The following is a 20,552-nucleotide window of genomic DNA, read 5'->3' as shown; positions in this document are numbered from 1 at the left end:
GGGTCACATATAGCCTATCCACGATTCCTGACAGGCACGATCCTCGCACACGGGCTACTGTCCACACCCCGTCCTCCAGCTGCTTGGCTTGACTATGCCTCCCCACAGCTCCCTCCTCCCCGAACCACACGCTTCTCCACACGATGAGGAGCGTTAACGTGTGGTCTCACAGCCAGGGCCATTGGACACAGGAGACTCGCTCTGAGGCCTGGGTGTTCCCCTTTTCTCCGCAAGATACGGGAAGGAGGGGTCGAGGAGGGCAGACCAGACACACTGGGTACACTAGATAACAGGGTAACAGGATTAAGTTGTAGTTGTTTGTTGTTCATACATGGTGGTGGAGGGGGGGGAAGAAAAAGAAAATTCGAAAACCTCATGCATTCTCTGATATGTGTATTTTGTGACCTCTACCATTATTGAATGCTACCGACCACGGCTCCTGATAGTCCTTTACGCGGCCGGCCCAGAAGGGTTGTAGGCGGCTTGCTGTGTCAGATATGATCCTCTTACTCAATACTATGTATTAAAATCTTCATGATTGCTGCCGGCCTGCACATTGCAGGATGTAGAAGACAACAGCTGTGTACTTCCTTCTTGCCTCAATAAAGGTTTTAATAAAAAAAATAAAAAAAACTCGCTTGAGCATGGTATTGTCCCGGATTCTTTTAAAACGGCAGAAATTATCCCAATCCTGAAAAAACCGGGTGCCGATCCATCGGCTCTCAGTAATTATCGTCCTATATCTTTGCTGCCCTATCTGGGAAAAGTTTTAGAGGCGTATGCAGCTAACTGCTTTAGCTCCTTTGTCGAACATTTTCAGGTTTTGGATTCCCACGAAGCTGGTTTCCGACGTGCACACTCGACCGAGTCGGTCATTCTTACTGTCATGGATGTGCTCAGAGGAGGGGCAGATACAGGTACTACCCAGGCCCTGATTCTCTTGGATCGCTCTGCAGCTTTTGGCATGGTTGATCATGGTATCCCGATCGACCGTGTCAGCAATGCAGGAATTCAGGGTCTGGCCGTAAAGTGGCTTTCCTCCTTTCTGAGCAATCAGTCCCAAGCGGTGCGCCTCGCTAATTTTTCCTCCAACAAAAGAGACATTACCTGTGGGATTCCTCAGGGCTCCTCTCTCTCCCCGCTCCTTTTTAATCTCTACCTTCTTCCTTTAATTCGTTCTTTGAGGAAAAGGAATGCTGGAATTTTTAACTACGCAGATGACCTTCAACTGGTGTTAAACATTAATTCACCTGCTTCATCCGAGTCCAATGTTCAAGACACAATGGTCTTCATAAGCGACTGGATGAACAACAACCAGTTGAAGCTGAACCCGGAGAAAACTGAGCTGATTCTTACGGGTGAGTCATCAAATCCTTGGCATTTCAACTTCTGGCCCCCTAAATTGGGCAAACCCCCTAAGCCAGGTGCCACTTCTAAAAGCTTGGGGATTATTATCAGTAATGACTTGTCCATGAAGGCCCAGATCAGCTCAGTTGTCTCTGCCTGCTTCTTTCAGCTGCAAAGAATAAAGAAGATAAGTAGATTCTTGAGCAGGGAAGCAATGATTCTGGTCACTCTAGCCGTAGTGATTTCTCGCTTGGATTACGCCAATTCATTGTATGTCGGCATTCCGGCATACCAACTGAAGCGCCTCCAACTAGTCCAGAACCAGGCGGCCAGGCGGATTTTTCATCAGCCTAAAGGGCATGATGTTAGCCTATTAATGAAAAGCCTTCACTCGCTCCCAGAGATTAAGTGCTGCGCGTTTAAGATGGGTTGCACCATCTTTAAAGCACTACATTGTAATGGTCTGGTTTTTATCTCGGCTCGTCTACACCACTGCATTCCCTCTCGAGACCTTAGATCCTCCCACTTGAATTTACTGGAAGTTTCATCAGCCAAACGGAAGAAGTATAGCGAACTAAGGTTCTCAGTCTTAGCACCACAATTTTGGAATTCTCTCCCGGCTGAGATAAGGTCTCTGACTTCTTCAGCCCAGTTCAGAAAACAGCTAAAGACCTTGTTGTTCATTCAAGCATATACTGATTAAGCGTTCTCCCCGTTCACTGCCTTGATCCTCATCTGAGCGCCATGAAACCGTCAGTGTACGAGCGCTTAACAAGTGCTTTTAACATAACATAACATAACATAACATACAGATCTGTGTATTTAATTCACATCACGCAGAGTGTATTTGGGAGAGAAAAAAAACTATCTTAAAGTAGCACATGTGGTATGGGGCTACGTGGCACCTACAATTGACATCCCAGCTCTGTTACTTGCACAGCTGTCAACCCATATGATTTCTATCGATGAATGTTCTTAAAGTAGAGAATTCAGCATAACAAAGAGATTTTCTGTCATGTCAGACTGGCATCTTGACTCTCATTGGGTAGCGAAGCAGAGCAGTCCAAGGTCTATTCAAGGGAGATGGTGTGGGCTAGTAATCACTGTTAAAAAATAAATAATAACAGTTAATAAATGATTTTCCACTGGTCTGTGCTTTTTCTTTTGAGAGAGAAAAAAAGTACATTTATTACACACACACTACTTATTACTATGCAGCAATTTACAAATATACACAAGCTGATGGAAATACTTCTTAATGACATTGTGTAAACATCCTTGCCTCTCTCAAAGAGGGGTCTGATTCCTCAAACCACATGTCTAGACATTAACTTGTCCCTAAATGGAAAGATTGAAGATAACTTGGAGTAAGAGCACTTAATAATGGCACCAAAGCAAGTGGCTGTCAACCTAATTTTCTCAACAAGCATCTCGTCACAGGAATAAATGCAACAATTACATATAACGATGACTGAGAGCACTTAATACTAGCAATAGTGCATGCAAATGTAGATTACAAGTGGCTGTCAATCTCATTATTTAAATAAAGCATTTGCAAGAATATTGTATATGCTTTTCTGAGGGATCTGGTAGCTGTTAACTAACTTGGAACATGGAAAACGCAATTATACCATGACCCCTATAATCACAACACTGCAATTTTAGACATTCACTTACATGGGGCCTGATTACAATGGCAGTCAGTTGGACCGCTGACCACTATTGCGTCGATCAGGAGACCGCCCGACATGTAGGTGGCGGTCTGACCACTGCTTTTCGATGCAACCGCTAGGCTGGCGGTCACAAAGCTGTTGGAACCGAGGCATGCTGCGGCCAATGTAAAAGGCTGCAGCACATGCCGCCGTCTTGCAGCACCACCAGCGGTGCCTGGTTCGGCATCATCACCATTCAGGACTGCAACTCCAACCTCTGCACCATTGGGATCTGAGTTGGTGATGTGAACTCCGGCCGCTAAAATCCTGACTGTCAGCGGTCGTTTCTACAGCCATCGTAATCAGCCCCATAGACCGTAAAGGATGCATCACCTTTATAATTACCTAAACATGCGATTCATTCCTTTGACCCCCTAGAGGGTGTCAATACACTTCAGGCGACAAGCACTGTAGACATAGTTTTGCACCTAGATGGCACAAAGCTACCCACTGTGAAGCAAAACCTCCAGCCTGGGGAGTGCATAAAACTCCTTTGCAACCCTTGAGGAGTCATCCGTTTTGAGTCCCACCCAATTTAGGGTGGGGACTCTGGGAATCTTTTGAGGGAGGCTCCACTGCTCCTGCAGCTCCCCCTGCATTTTTGCCATATGTTGGCGATGACCCTGTTCTCCTGGGTCCACCAAAAAGCCAAAACAAGGGTTTTTCTTTACAAAATGTGCCTGGCCCCACTGGGCCTTATGGGGCGCTCCTTGCTCTTCCTTGTGCATGTTTTAGCAGCGGTTCTCCTGCTGCACTAGGGAGACCTGCATCTTCCTTTTTCCTTAGTTTTACCTTTATTTCATTGTCTTCTGCCCCTTTTGTTGGGGCTACGCGGCATTGTGCATCGGCCCCTCTCTTTGCTTTGGGGTGCCCAGTCCCACTTGGGCACCCTGCATGCTCTCTCGCAGTGGGACAGCCTTAGGAGTCCACCCCAGACTGCCCCAAGCCTGCTCCCTGCATGAACCACACTACTGCATGCTGTCACAGAAGCCGGCAGTCCTTTCGTCCCTGCCCGCTCCAGCAGACTGGGTGTGCAGCTATGTGATGGGCACAGGTAGAGGGGATGGCACTCCCCCGTACCTTTACTTATCGAGGCCTCAGGTTGGGGTCCTGGGCCCATTCACTCTTGCAAGGGGTGAGCAACGGCGCTCGCTCACTTCCTCCTTCTTTCCAGGGTCCAGGGATGGGGTCCTGGGCTCCCTTCCAACTTCGCAGGGGACTGCGATGGCACTCCCTTGCAATTTATCTTCTTGGACACAGGGAGATGTCCTGGGCCCCGACCCACTTCTCGCAACAGCCCTTTCCCTGTCTTTTTCCTGATCTTGGGGCAGTCTCTGTGCCCTGGCCCACCCTGGAGGCAAGATTACTTACAGCGACAGAGGCCCACACACCACGTGCCAGCTCGAAAAAGTGATAGGTTGCCCAGTTTCAAACAGCCATAACTCGGACCCCATTAGTCAGATTTGGGTGATATTTGTCTGGTTTTGCTCCTGGAGGCGAGCCCTGGCCTCCTGAAACACTTTCCCCAGGTTTTCTGGCCTCAGACGGGATGAACTTTGCAGGAAGCTAGCTTCACTGGCTCCCTGTGCCAACCTTTCACTTTACTGTTTCTCTGGGTTCTCTCCTTTCTTGCACAGATGCCCAGCCTTTCCTTGCCTTTGTCCTGCTGCTGGAGAGAAAAGTAATTAACCCAGCCGCAGGGTGGCAAAAGGCCTGGGCTCTGATCCTGAACTGAGACAGAGAATCATGAAATTTCTGGATGACTCGTAAGCTGTACAGATATGACTTTGGGCTTTACAGAATTATTCTTTTCAGACAGGTTACGCTGTACATTAGTGTGACCCTAGTGTCTTTGGGCCAAGGGGAAGCGGAGCTACACTCTAAGGTAGTTTCCCCTATAGTGTATAATGGAGAGTCACTGCAGACCAGACAGTAAAGCACATTAGAACATTGGAATGTTGGGAGCTCCATTGCAGACAATGGAGTTCTCCCTGCTTCTACGGGCCGGTAAAGGCCCGCAGAGCAACATTCCAATGTTCTACAAAGGCTTCTCGAAGTTCGAGGGGATTTATATCCACTCGAGCTTTGAGAACCCTTTGTTTAATTTGTTAGAACATTCTGCCCTCTAGTGGCAGAATGTTCTAATAGCCTTATGGCCCTTCGTAGCAGGGCTATACGGCTATTAAAGTCCCGCTGTTTCGTTAAAGTCCCTCGCCGAAAACGATTCAGCGGGCCTTTATTAGCCGGTATAGCCCGCTACGGCGGGCTATAAGGCTATATTGACTTTCCCTATCTGTGTACACCAACATTATAAGGCATATCCAAGGTCAATATCCAACCCTGCAGAGTCCCTTCTGTGCCAGGTTGCCTGGACAAAGTTGATGAGCTGTGTACAACAGGAGTCTCCAAAGCTCAGCCCTCATACGTGTGCACACATGTTCACGAGTAACCAGTCAAGTCTCTTTTACCTTTGCTGCGTCACATCAGCCTTATATTAAAAGGCAGGCACTGGCGATAAACATTCCATTTTACCATGGGTGAGTCACCGGTTATGAGGCTCTCCCAGAATAAAATGTTCAGAAAACAGGTGATCAAAAATTGAAAAATCTGGGTGGATTAGAGGATCAGAACCCTCTTCTAACATTAAAGCTATCTACCAAACTAAAAGCATCTAGTTCGCCAATGTACTTGTGGTCAGCCTCATGCCCAAAACAATTCCCCCTTTTTCTTGCACTTCAGGCTATAGTCATCATCAATGCTTTCCTTTGTTCAAAAGTCAAACCTAACCATCTAAACATGTCATCACAACCAGACATCTTTAGAAGCCAAACCCTGACCCAAGATCCTTTCAAAATACAGGCCTATGTTTACCTTATATACCTAAGCAAGATACTAAGTGTTGTGGTAGACCCAAGACTCTGTGGAAGTAAACCATTACCTGCACAGCTACCAATCTGGGTTCAAACGCACACTACAACAGACACTGAAATAGCTATAGCAGATATGTGGGAGGATCTGCACTTCTCAATAAATATAAGAAAACAACCTCATATTTGTTGCCTTTTTCAGAGATTATGATTGCTGAGTAACACAAAACATTCAACAGACTTATACAACTGACCAGCAACAGTGGTTTTTGCTCTGTCTTGGGTAAATCCTTCCTCTACAACCATTGTCCAAAAAGCAAAATGCCATTCACTGCAGTATCCTGCAGTGTTCCCCTTTGTTCACCTCTATTGTTCCTCTTGTGCAACTTCTATGTGAGGCTTGTATGGGACTGGAACAACTTCTCGAGCAGTACCAAATAGATGTAGAAGTATAATCAGATGACAAAGAAATCCATTTCTAGTCTGATAGCAACACAAGCACTGCTAATGTCACCAGAAGTGTGGACCACATCCGACTAGATAAAGAATGGTGTCACTGTCTTCAACTGGATAGTACCAGGGATGATTGCAAAGAGAAAAAATAGAGCTCTCTCAGTTCCATTTGACTGGTCCTCAGGCATTGAACCTATCCTTTATCAATTGGAAATGTTTGGAGCCTTGCCTTCACATTTAATTCTGATGATCAAGTGGAACTGAGGAGAGCCCTCTCCAGGTCTCTCCTGAACTATTGCAAATTCATCTACACTGACCTCTCCAAAGTGCTCTCCAGGTTACAAACACTATAAAACCAGGTTAGAGGTTTGTAACCTCTCCAGGTTACAGCCACTATAAAACCAGGCATCCAGAATATATCAGGCCTGCTAAGAAAGCTTTTCAATGAATACCAGGCAAAGTCACTGTTAACTTCAAGTTGGTCTTCACCATCTGTGAAGGCTTTCTTTGAAAAAGGAACAAAATTCCTGCACAAACCTGCCCAACGCTGCACCTCGACTTGAAATCTATGGTCTTTGTCCTCTTAATAAATTCATCAATGTTCGTTGGAACAAACAAAATGTTCTGCAAATTTCTTAGGTGCAAAACTCAAGAATGGAATTCCCTCTACCACTCCTTGAGAACGAACCCAACCACCTACTTTTCAGGAAACTCATGAAAACCGAACTATTCAGACTCTAGTCAATCAATCAATCAATCAAGTCATTTATAGAGCGCACTACTCACCCGTAGGGTCTCAAGGCGCTGGGAAGGGGGGGTGCCGTTACTGCTCGAACAGCCAGGTCTTGAGCTTCTTCCTGAAGGAGAGGTGGTCTTGGGTCAGGCGCAGGTCGGGCGGGAGTGAGTTCCAGGTCTTGGCAGCCAGGTAGGAGAAGGACCTTCCTCCTGTTGTCGCTCTTCGGATGCGGGGGACGGCGGCGAGGGCGTGGCTGGTTGATCTGAGGAGGCGCGTGGGAGTGTAGAAGTTGATCCGGTTGTTGAGGTAGCTCGGGCCTTGGTCGTGTAGGGCTTTGTGCGCGTGGGTGAGGAGGCGGAAGGTGATTCTCTTGTTGACCGGGAGCCAGTGCAGGTCTCTCAGGTGTCCGGAGATGTGGCTGCGTCGGGGGATGTCGAGGATGAGTCTGGCCGCGGCGTTCTGGATCCGCTGGAGTCTCTTCTGGAGCTTGGCGGTGGTTCCGGCGTAGAGGGCGTTGCCGTAGTCCAGTCGGCTGGTGACGAGGGCCTGGGTGACTGTCTTCCTCGTCTTGGTGGGGATCCACCGGAAGATCTTCCGTAGCATGCGCAGGATGTTGAAGCATGACGAGGAGACGGCGTTGACTTGTCTGGTCATGGAGAGGGAGGAGTCCAGGATGAAGCCCAGGTTGCGTGCGTGGTCCGTCGGTTTGGGTGCGGTGCCCAGGGCGGGGGGCCACCAGGAGTCGTCCCAGGCGGAGGGCGAGGAGCCCAGGATGAGGACCTCCGTCTTGTCTGAGTTCAGTTTCAGGCGGCTGGTCGTCATCCATTCGGCTACCTCTCTCATCCCTTCGTGCAGGTTGGCTCTGGCGGCGGCGGGGTCGTTGGTCAGGGAGAGGATCAGCTGGGTGTCGTCGGCGTAGGAGATTATGTTGAGGTTGTGTTGGCGTGCGATGGCCGCGAGGGGGCTCATGTAGACGTTGAAGAGGGTGGGGCTCAGTGAGGATCCCTGGGGGACGCCGCAGATGACTTTGGTGGCCTCTGACTTGTACGGTGGTAGGCGGACTCTCTGTGTTCTTCCGTCGAGGAAGGAGGTGATCCATTCCAGTGCCTTGTCCTGGATTCCGATGTTGCCGAGGCGCTGTACTAGGGTGCGGTGGCAGACAGTGTCGAAAGCCGCGGAGAGGTCCAGGAGGATGAGGGCCGCTGTTTCTCCGTTGTCCATCAGAGTTCGTATGTCATCGGCGGCAGCGATGAGGGCGGTCTCGGTGCTGTGGTTCGCTCGGAAGCCAGACTGTGAGGGGTCGAGGGATCCATTCGTCTCGAGGAAGGCGGCCAGTTGTTTGTTGACGGTCTTCTCGATGACTTTGGCCGGGAACGGGAGGAGCGAGATGGGACGGTAGTTCTTGAGGTCGGTGGGGTCTGCTGTGGGTTTCTTGAGAAGGGCGCTGAGTTCGGCGTGCTTCCAGCTCTCAGGGAAGGTGGCGGTGTCGAAGGAGGTGTTGATGATGTCCCGCAGGTGGGGTGCGATGACAGCGTCGGCCTTGTTGAAGACGTGGTGAGGGCAGGGGTCGGTCGGAGATCCGGAGTGGATGGAGTTCATTGTGCGGATGGTGTCTTCGGTGCTGATCGGAGTCCAGGTGCGGAGGGTGGTGGTGGGTGGCGTTGTTGCGGTTGTGGCTTCCGTTGGTTGGTTGCTGAAGCTGTTGTGTATGTCCGCGATCTTGTTGTGGAAGTAGGACGCGAGGGAGTTGCAGAGGTCTTGCGACGGGGTGATGTCGTTGTTTCCGGCGTTGGGGTTGGAGAGCTCTTTCACGATGTTGAAGAGTCTAACCGAAATGCTGAACTACCCTGGACGATGACCATATACCTTCAGGTAGAGCTACTTTTCCTACTTGACTGGTGGCTCAAGGTTCTAAATCTACTCACCTGATGATTCTGTCTAATCTTAATTACGGATGTCCAAGGAGTTAATGTTCAACTTTAAAGTTCTATGTTGAGATGTACAGGTAATGGCACTCTGTAACAAAATAAACTGTCTGTAGCAAGACCTGCAGTTTCCACAGTCCACTAGCTCCTCAGTCATGGTTCTGTTCCAAATCATGCCCTGGAGGAAAGTCCCTCACTAATATGTTTACAAATAGTGAGTGACAAAACAAAACAAACTGCCTATTCCTATAGCTTTGCTTTTAAACCTCACCCTCAGCGCTTTTAAATATGCTCTGGCTAAAGTGTTGGTACCATGCAATGTAATGACAAAACACCTCAAGAGCTTCTCGCCCTGAGACGCTCTTCCTTTAAAGAGCTGTTATGGTTCCTGAACTGCAAATCACACTGCCCATTGATAATTGGCTTATATTTTTTTAATATAGGGGTACCTTTTTAGGGTGGCATCTTAATTGACAAGGTCTCAGTCAAGACATCTTTCATTGCATCAATTCTGTGTCCACCTTCATTAACAAGGCCTTCGTTCAAAGGCCAAGGTAGTTACCAATACATCAATGAAGTGTCTGCCTCCTTTCAGAAGGTTTTTCCATCTCCTTCCATTTCAGGTCCCATTCTTTAAAGACTGTGGGGAAGATGAAGAATGCGTCACTGATTTGGTTCTGAAGGCGAACATGGACATTGTGGGAAACAAGTAAGTAATGCTATGAGTGGTGAAGGAGAGGTTGGCTGGGTGGACAGGGGAAGGGAGACAATTCTTGCACCCGTGGCCATTATTTTGCTTCATCATCTCTGATATAGTGTTAGTAACCAAGGAGGATAAAAACTGGTTCTACACCACAAGTCAGTTTGAAGCCTTAAATGTAAAGAAGTGACATATAAGACTTGTCCCACACATGCCCCACTGCATCATTCCTATATTACCTCCCACAGCCACTGACAGGATAAATAACCCAAAGAGAACAAGTCTCAGTACAGAAGCATACACACACCACACTCTCAGTCAGCACACTGGGCTCATTATGTAACACACAAATAAGAAGAAAGGCCTAAAGGTTTTTTGGGAGCCCACCATCAATGCTGACAATGATGTGGTTGTCAAATAGCAAGGTGGCTTAGACTTGATTCCACTTCATGCCTCTTTCATCCACCAGCTGCACTTTCTCTCTCTTTATCTCATTTTTCAGGGTTTTCCCAGCGCTGCATTTCCCATTTGTTACTGTTTTCATATCCTTCTCTTCCTTCCTCTTTTTCTCTTTTCTGCTTTTCATTGCTCTGCCTCAGTCGATAAAGTCCCATTCACCGAAAATGAGTGCCAGTTGTCACCACTTGCACCAGCACACTTTTAGCATAGTCAGAATGGAGAACTACAGTTTCCGTAGACATATCATGATATAACACCAGTGACAGAAAGACACCAAAGGACATGCACATTCCAGATTACTGAAACAAGCCATGCCACTTTACCCTCACCATTCTTACACTCTTGAATTTCCAATGTTCCTAAGATAAGGGGTTACCTATGTTACTACCTATTTGACCGCACTCGCAGTCTTAACTGTTTTTCTCTCTCATTGTGATAAATTATAATTCACCACTAATCCTTTATGGGTTCTGGAGTAGTGTGCTACTTGCTAAAAAAGAGCTTCAACACCCCATCAGGGGTAACAAGTGATATATAAGTGCAAACCTTTTTCCCTCTTCTATCCCTCCACTATCCTTCTTAATCCAAACAACTGACTAACATATCCCCCACTCAAATTACCTTCATATTTCACTATACTAATTCACCACTAATCCTTTATGGTTTCCCGAATAGCATGCTACTCGCCGAAAAAGCGATCCAACGCCTTGTATGGGGTAGTAAGAGCTCTATAAATGCAATTGCAATACAATCTCTGTTTTCCAGTGTACAAAACATTTGTACATGATGTATATTTGAAAAAACCAATGGGCAACCCTTGTGGAGCTTGACTGGTACCTCATTTCTTTATACTGTCACCCATATTGACCCACCACCCAATTTACCCATCCATGTATCCATCAGCGACTGAAGGGCATCGGGAGCTCATGCAATACTGGCACATGGTCTCCATCTAAAGAAGAGTATTGTAGCTAGAAGATCTACAAATTTGGAGATTTTTGAATCCCAGAATATCGTGTGGAAAATGTGCACATTTGCTTCCATCATCTGATATAAGGCTCACAGAGAGAGTCTTTTTTAAATCATTTTGGATACAACAAAAAATTGTATTGTTGTTGCTTCACCTTGAGGAGCCAGACCCCATGAGGAGTGCCAGATAATTCATCATAATTTCTGATTGAATGCATTGGGAGATATAAAGTTTTTCTTCCTGAAGAAGGTCGTTGGAACAACTGAATCCACCCAAACGCGTCTCGCTGCTGCAACAATTGCCTAAATCAAATTTGTCCTGGTCAATAGAGCAATATTACTGTTATAATATCGTCCTCAGGATCGGTTTGTTGAATAGTACGCCCACCTCTAGATCGACCCAACACCTGAATTGCCGTGATGGCATAGAGCATTGAGAAGATCAAGCGAGGGGAAAAAAGGAAAGGATCAGGGAAGGAAAGGAAGGGGACAGCGGGGAGGGAGATCTGACAGACATAAACAGAGCACACCCATGAAACTACAATTCTTCAACAATGCTACCGATTTACATATTAGGCATACATCTATTGGTTATACCTGTAAAGGAATAAATAAACCTCGTAGATGTTCAGAGGTATCTGGTAGCGTGGAGTTGTTGCGGTGTAGCTACAAATAATACAAAAAGGCATGGAATAGTCAAAGGATATATGTCCGTATCATTTCAGGAGGTCACACTGATCACATATATCACAGATACCAGAACCTACCTAAGTATACCTCTATAATGCTTCACAGGGGTTAGAGTGCAAGCAATACACCTCCAAAATCCCCTGTTAAATAGAAGAGGTATAATATGTAGTTAACACCAATACACAGTTTAATGCACGCTGGCACATTAGGAAATAGACATCCAATCCAACGAAAAGAAATAACTGTAGACCCCTGGATCACAAGTAAATCCAAGATCCATATAATGCCTCTTATATGGATGGGGGTAGCATCCTCTGAACAAACAATCCCAATCACCAAAGTATATGATTGCACTCCAAATAACAAAAGGTCAGTTGCAGTAACAGTTTCCTGAGAGGCTTCCAAAACCTCCTTTTCTCCGTCGGCCGAAAATGCCGACCGAGACAAAATCCAACACCCAGCAGTTCCCAAAAACCAAACACAAAACCACAGTCTTTCTGTCAAGATTACGTTCCACAGAGTCTATTTATACCCAGCAGAGTAAACAGGGAAAACAAAGGAAGGCGTCTTAGCTCTCTCCACCTGTATATAACCACTGAACGTCAGTAGCTACTTATAAGCACAGCACAGGCAAAGTACACCAAAGTTCTTCAACACCTGGAATATTGTAACACCATATCCAGCTTGTTGGAAAAGGAAATGTGCCAGAGGTAGAATCCCCACCAAACGCAAATGAACAGTATATAGTGGCAGACACCACGATAATTCACTAAATATGGGAATCCATTAAATCTAAGGAATCACGGCAGCATGTGGGTGACCAACACACCTTGCTCCGCTACAAACGAAGAAATGATTAATCATTTAACGGAGCGCGTGGCCAGCCGACACACAGCGCTCCGCTCTTAGCAGAAAGGAAATGGAGAACACGGTAACATGTGGCAGCCACCACTATGTTCCGCGCTCTGTCGATATCAAGGAGGAGCGATGCAGACACGCGTGGCCAGCCTGCACTACGCGTTCTGGAACAATATTAGCGCAGCCGCGCTGATGCTCTCGGGGCCCCGAGAACATGTGAAGAAGGAAGAACAACGGTAACGTGTGGTCGGCCGACACACAAGGTTCCGTTGCCTAACGAGGGGGCCATAGGACAATCACTCACCCACAGCTACTAGAGGGGATCAGGAACGCCTCCAAACAGCGAGGCAGGAACAGCCAAGCGACGCCTCAAGCCCCGAACCTGCGGACCTCAACAGGACCCGGAACAATCAGAATTACGCGCAGTAGCTTCCTGGTACCAAGGCTCATGGGAGTTGTAGTTCAGCATGGGAGTTGTAGTTCATAGGCTAGGCAGGCGCGAAGGGAGCCCAGATCCTGACACTTTCTGAATTCAGCGATCCCGCTGAAAAGCCCAGTGGTGCAAGCACCCTTACCGCACCGACACAGCTCCTTAAACGAATCACGGATAGCCAGTACTCAGAAGGAATTCCCGACGCCGGTTCCCTGCCGCCGACTTCCTTAAATGTTCTCTCGCGAGAATGCGTTCCGTCGCGGAGGATCATTGGAACAGTAGTTCTGGCCCAGGGCATGCCAGGAACTGTAGTCCCCCACTAACCCGATCTTGACAATTACATATTGATGGTTTGACCACGGAATACTGTTGGATTAGTGCTATATATGACAAAATTCGAATGTCTAAGTATACTCTCCCATAATGTATTGTATATGTATGATTATGCTATATTAGATTTTTTTTCTTGGATTTTATATGATCTTTTTAATTGGAATTTTGTGACTAAAACCTTTGTATATTGGCTTTGGTGAACTGGTGACATTTTCTGGTGATAGTGGTATGTTTAGTATGAGTGTGGCATAAATTACAGATAATGTACTTTGAAAACTAACCAAGTGAACCTTTGTTTTGACTTATTGCCTTATCCCAAGACTCCAGAGCGTTCTTCACCAGTTCCAATAAGGGGTGTCGGGAGGATACCCCATAAATATAATTTATTTGAGATTTCTTTTCCATCCGATACCTTTATGCCCTCGTTGCCGGATCATCCCTCAGTGCATAGCCCCACTCATTTACTGCCTGTAAGTGATCACCTAGTAGTACACTCTGAGGAATGCCAGGGCATTCCTGCCCTTATACAGTGATCCATACAGGGTACAGAGTGCCACCTGGGGGGGTTCCTGCCAACCCAAAGGAGGGTACGCAGGGAACCTTTAATTTTATTAAAGAGGGCACGATCCAGGGAGGGTTTTGGAGGACGTATAAGAATTTGGATAGCGGGATCATTTAATTTAGGTGGCTCTAACCAGAATCAACAACAGGAGGTGATGCCATCGGGCTGCATCCCTCTAGAACCATTAATAGACCACCTCGAGGTTCTGTTCCAGAAACCTAGTCTACCATTGAGTATTTCGATAACCAGGTATCTGAAACAGTCTGTGGAAGCCGTAACCTCCGAAAGGAGCTCCGCTGTTGTAGGCTAATACCCCATCTTCTACAATATCGACTTCTCCCAGTTAATTTTGTAGCCTTCATGGAATTTGAATGTACAAAATATCAACAGTACCTCTGGCAAGGAAGTCACCAGTTTTGTTAAATACAGTAAAATATTGTCTGCGTAGAGTGATGCCTTTTCTTGTACACCCGTTACTTCCTGGTAGCCAGACGCATCCAAGCAGAGCCTCAAACAGCGCCCAACAGCTGTAGGCACAGAGCGAACAACAAAGGTGAAAGGAGGCAGCCTTGTTGCAACCCCCGTGCAAGGAGAAACTCACTTATAGATATTCCATTAACCTTTTCCATCCCCAATGGGTTGCTATAGAGCAGGCGAACCCAACTGCAATATTTCGGCCTGAACCCCAATCTCTCTAGGACCTGTAACAGGTACTGCCAGCCTATAATGCACCCTCAAGCGCAATTAACAAATCAAAATTTTACGCAGACCACTACACAATGTATGTTGGGAAGGTCAGTGTTGTTCAGATGATGAACTTCAAATTATTACAAATCAGATCCTGTTCAATTATACAAGGACTTAAATAATTGGAAAGCAATTGGCAAGTTGCATCAATCGCTCAATTTTATTTAGCCCCAAGGCCGATGAGAGAGGAACTCTCCACCCCGTGTCTGGAGAAATAAGGTAGCAAGATATTCTCAAATGATGGGGTTCCGATTAGAACAATTCAAACCATTAGGAAGCATGGTTTATTTGGAAGAAAGCTTCAGCCATGGCTTGTTTTCACACAATCATGAACAGATCATTTCAGTAGGTTGATACCAGCTTGTTGCACAAGGTGTGTTGCAATATAGGCAGGTACAGAGAAGTGGGAAAATAAATAGGCATGAAAACAGATGTAAAGAAATAGAGATATAATGATAAAGAAATTGACTGATCAATTGGTTTGTAGATAAACAAGTGGGAAAGAAGAAAGGATGGAAAGACATGCAGGTCAGATAGGTGAACAGATGACAATTGCGGGTATGCATGAATGGTCAGACCAATATTGTATGGGTGCTCTGTTGACTAAGCCTTTCATCCCTCCAATGGAAATACCAGTGTTGACTGAAATTGGGTGGAAATGGGATTCTGCTGTCATTTATATGCTGTTATATAATCCCAACAGTTCGATCAATTGTGCCCTATTTCTGTTGCCAAATTCCTAGCCCAAGCACTGAAGCAAAATAGCAGCCATTATATTCAAACATGTGGAATATAATTTACGCTATTTTCAGTCATGCGTTGTTGTGAAAACGTGAGTACACCATCTGAAGATTCTCCATCTTTACATATCAGGACACATCTAGCCATCAATCTCCAAAAAGCACACATTTTATTGTTTAATAAATAATGACAAAGTGAAATTTGTTTAAGTCATTTGTCACTTTAGGTTAGGTTCATCAACTTTTAAAACCTGATGAGGACAAGATAAATTTCAGATATAAATTAATATGTAAAACAAATAAAATCTTAACATGTTTTTCTGTCTTTCTTCACATCACTTATATGGCATGAAACTGGCTAGGAAGCAATGCACATATCAGAGACAGTACAGACCAATTCAACATTGTGTGCACAAAGAGGACCGGCATGGGCTAGAGCAGGACTGGCTTATATGTTGTACTAATAGATAACCTATCTATATGTGCATTTACCATTACATTTTCCCTTTAATACTTTCTAGGCATAAGCCGTACATCGTCCAGAGTGGTAAGAAGAAAGTAAGCCTAGACGTTATCCTCGAAAACAGAAAAGAAAATGCCTACAACACCAGCCTGAAGCTTTGGTTTACCAAAAATCTACACTTTTCCAGCATGTCTGTCAAGGTACATTTTATGCCTTCCTTCTTGTTCTTCATCTGTGTATGGTGTATGGTAATAGTATAGATGGTACATGCAAGGTTGCTATAGAACATACTAAGCCACACTTCATGAAGCTATCCAAAGGTTTTTTACATTTTGATTATTTTTAACTAAAAACCACTGGCACTTTTCTTCCATCAGTTCTTTCAGACTCCACGGTGTCTGTTTTAATTTAGTTGGATGTAGGTGCCCCTAGCCCATGATAGGAAAGAAAAACACTGTTTAAAAAAATGGAAAAAATAAATGTTGAAAATGCACAGCTTGTAATTGGTGCCCCAGTGGAAACAAAGCACTCATAAACTGGAAATAGCACAGACAGCATGCATCTGCCGCACCATTCAATTGTTGGTTGTCCCCAACAAGGGTTAGCAACTAGCCAGCATTTTACTTACATGATCAGTATTTTTAAGTTAAGGCAAAAAAAACCTCTCAGATCTGACACTGGCATTTTGTCTTTTTCACATATGAACTTAGAACTGTAAATAAAAATAAAATCATCAATTACTGCAGAAGTATGTCCAAGCTGTATAAAAAATTCCAAAACCATTCTTATTAAAGCAAAGTTTAAAAATACAGATGTGTTTCAACAAAGTTCTTTCCAAGAACCAGATCCGAGCCCCTCAAGAATTGAATCTGAAAGCATGAACTCTTAATCTATATTTTCTCAGAAACAAGGGCAATCCTTTCCTCTAATAATTGCATGCAAGCCTCCAAGCAGCAGCAATCCGTGAGGTATACTCTGCAGTCACTACTGACATGAAAAGCAGCTCAGAGGTGAAATCTTCAAAATGCGCTATTTTGTTTAACTTTGTTTTATTAATTTTCATGAGCAGCAGGTATGGTACATAACAATTACATGCCTCTTTCAAACTTCTGGTATCCGAATACCTCTCACTCCCCCGAAATCAAAGCTGTTCAGGCCCGTGAGGCATAGGGGAGTGATGCGAGACACACACTTTGACACAGAGATTCCGCGCTTCCCAGCTTACACACTTCTAGGGCTCCCAAATGCACTTACATTCCCACTAAAGTCGATCAGAGGGAAACAAATGGAGTTAGCATTGGGGGCTGCGGTACCTCTCACTCCCCCGAAATCAAAGCTGTTCAGGCCCGTGAGACATAGGTGAGTGATGCGAGACACACACTTTGACACAGAGATTCCCCGCTTCCCAGCTTACACACTTCTAGGGCTCCCAAATGCACTTACATTCCCACTAAAGTCGATCAGAGGGAAACAAATGGAGTTAGCATTGGGGGCTGCGGTTCAGCATATCCTTTCTCTCTGGGGCACTCCTAGGTGTCCCACACACACGGGCTGGCTCCATAGAATCTGGTATATACTAGGTATGGAGCGGATCCAAGCCACTCTTACCCACTCCACGACATCATTTACCACTGTCTGGCAGCCCTTCCTCTCTTTGTTGGCCAAAGAATATGTGCTATTTTGACCGATTTTCCAACCATTATTACTGTGACATTTTTACATTTTCTTTTTAAAAAAAAAACTTTTTTCTCTTTTGGTCTCATGTTTAAATGTAATAGGAGTTTAGTGGCATCCGGTAGATCCTCACTCATCCACAAGTTATATCTACTTGCCACTGTCTACTCAGACAATTGACAATTTGTGTTATTTCACAGGGGGATCCACAGCAAAAGGTTGAATGCACAGCCTTAACCAATATCACAAGGTCCTGCAGCATAAGTTACCCTGTCTTCAGATCTCAAGCAAAGGTGAGAGGTGATTATGTCAAACAATAACCTTTTGTTAAACATGTTACCACTTATAGAAGGTCATTAAGTTGGGTTTAGATTTTTCTTCAAGTAATATGGTAATTCTTCACTCCATTAGTGTTCAGAAAAGTGGGAATTCTCTCCCGTCTCATCAGGGTTAGCAATTTCCTCACTCACTATAGCACTTTCTAGAGCATTTTACAGTGTTAGTAACATTAAACACATTGTCAGAGACTGTCCGGGACTATGTGGGGAACACAGTCAGGGACTTGGACAAGGACTGGGAACTGGGTAGAAGACGTACACAGAAAGGAGGAGTACAGCGCTGCCCAGGATCATACAGGAAGTCCGAGGAGAAAAAGGGATCCAAAGGGGAAGCCTGTACAAGTGAACAAGATGGGTAAGACTCAGAAAGGAAGGGCACTCACAAGGCAATTTAGCATTCAGACTACCTACACCCAGGACGGACGTGCAAGACATATGTATAATACAACATTAACAATAAAGGGGGGTGTGGGGTAAAGCACTCAGGAGCTCCACATGGTAAGACTGAAGCTCAGTAAGTTTCTTACCCGCAATTGCTGTTACAGATTCTGACTGCAAACACCGACATGTAGGATATGCATGCAAAGACAGGGTCTGTGGAGCTTATACCTATAGTGATGTTATAAATGTAACTCAAAGACAAAACTCACAGTGAACAAGAAACACCACCTAGGTAGTCGGCTGAGCCCACGGATCCTGGCGATCAAACAGGAACACCCAAGGCAGTAACAGCAAAGGGGTAGAACTAAACACAAGCACAATAGACAAGGAGCTAGCAAGGAGGAGTGCTTAACAGGAAAGGAAGGAAATGACAGGGCACACTTGGCAGAAAGCAAGTAACAAACATACAAGGTAACAGAAGTAAGACAGCAGAATAGAAAGGCAGCAAACTAGAACTGGAACCAAGGAAATGGGAAGCAAGGCAGGGACTGGAAACGGATATACAGAAGGGGAGGCTACAAGGGTATACTAGAATAGTGCAGGTTAAGGAAGTAAGAAAACAAAGTAGCAGAGAAGGCAGTGCTGGGGCAGGAACAAGAAGTGAGCTAAGGCTCATGAGTCAAGGCAGCACTGCAGACAGTGCTGGTTCAGGAACAGGGAACTACCAAAGCTTCAGGAGTCAAGGTAGCACTGCAGGCAGTGCTAGTTCAGGAACAGGGAAATTACTAGAGCTTAGGAGTCAAGATAGCACTGCAGGCAATACTGGTTCAAGGAAACAGAACATAGCTACAGCTCAGGAAACAAGGAGTCAAGAGAGCACTGCAAGCAGTGCAAATCAGGAACAAGAAATAGCTAAGCCCAGGAACAAAGAATAACTATAGCTCAGGAACTCAGGAAACAAGGTAGCACTGCAGGCAGTGCTAATTCAGGTACAGGGAATAGCTATAGCTTAGGAACTCAGGAAACAAGGTAGCACTGCAAGCAGTGCTAATTCAGGAGAAGGGAAACTGCTCCAGTTCAGGAACAAGGAATACTAAGGCTCTGGGGTCAGGGTAGCACTGCAGGCAGTGCTAATTCAGGAACAGGGAAAACAGCAGCAGGTCAGGAACAAGGCATAATTAAAGCTCAGGAAACACTGGAAACAAGAATAGCAAAAGCTCAGGGGACTCTGGAAACAAGGATTGGTCTCACCGGTAAGCACCTACAATGACCAACCTTTGCCTGAAGGGAGCTGGGGCTTAACCCCTTCGACGCTCATGACGAGCTGGGCTCGTCATGGCGTAGCCTCCTCGCACGCTCATGACGAGCCCAGCTCGTCACGTAAAGTGCGCTTTTTAAAAACCCAGCGTACGGGCGGAATTCCGCCCGCACGCATGCGGGTAAAAGAGCTCACAGTAATCACATGCAGCTGGTATGAGCAGGCTAGCAGTAGCCAGCCACAGGTGAGCTGAATTCCTCCACCCATCCTTGGCCTGCAGGGGTGGAGACAAAGCAGTGAGCAGGGAATTCTGGGTAATGGAGTTTCAGGCATGAGTAGGCTGGCTTTAAGTCTAAGCAGGCTGACTTTCACAAAACCCGGCATGGATTGGGAATGGATGTCAATTCCTAAATGATGTCCAAATGCCTGGAAGTCAGGATATGCATACAGGGGAGTGTCTTGAGGCATATTAGAACACTGGAAAGCCCCACAAATCAGCCCCCTGGTGGTGGACACAAGAGCACAGGGAGTGAATCGTGACACACATACATTAGCATGCATATTTGCTTGTTGTACATAAGCAACAGTAGAAACTGTAATATTAGTTTCTTTTTAGTGCAGGGTGCACATAAGACCACAGCTAAATAGACACAGAACCTTGAGTATGTTTTTGTCTTCCGTATTTTAGGTTTCTCTAGAGTTTCAGATATATATTTCTATTTCCTCATACCTTTGCTGACATCCCATAGAATACTGACTTCATATTGGGACAGAACAGTGAGAAAGAGGATTTACATGGAAGAATCATCAAAATTCACACTTATCTTTCATTAATTGGAATGCATTTTGTAAACTGCCTTTAGAAAGGATGAATGTTTAAGCACTAGTGCCAGTATCTACAAACTGT

At 45.6% G+C, this 20,552-nt stretch overlaps 1 protein-coding gene across 1 annotated transcript in view; it reads left to right on the top strand.

The window, feature by feature from the left end:
• ITGA10 (integrin subunit alpha 10) overlaps nucleotides 1-20,552 on the top strand; it is a 456,216-nt gene that overhangs the window by 394,512 nt on the left and 41,152 nt on the right. The window contains exons 19-21 of the mRNA XM_078670796.1: nucleotides 9,664-9,749; nucleotides 16,053-16,194; nucleotides 17,869-17,961. Of these exons, the coding sequence (XP_078526922.1) occupies nucleotides 9,664-9,749; nucleotides 16,053-16,194; nucleotides 17,869-17,961 (321 nt within the window). The remainder of the gene's footprint in view (nucleotides 1-9,663; nucleotides 9,750-16,052; nucleotides 16,195-17,868; nucleotides 17,962-20,552) is intronic.

This window comes from Lissotriton helveticus, chromosome 12 (genome assembly GCF_964261635.1).
Source record: "Lissotriton helveticus chromosome 12, aLisHel1.1, whole genome shotgun sequence".
NCBI lineage: Eukaryota > Metazoa > Chordata > Amphibia > Caudata > Salamandridae > Lissotriton > Lissotriton helveticus.
This window is presented reverse-complemented; position numbering and strand designations above follow the sequence as displayed.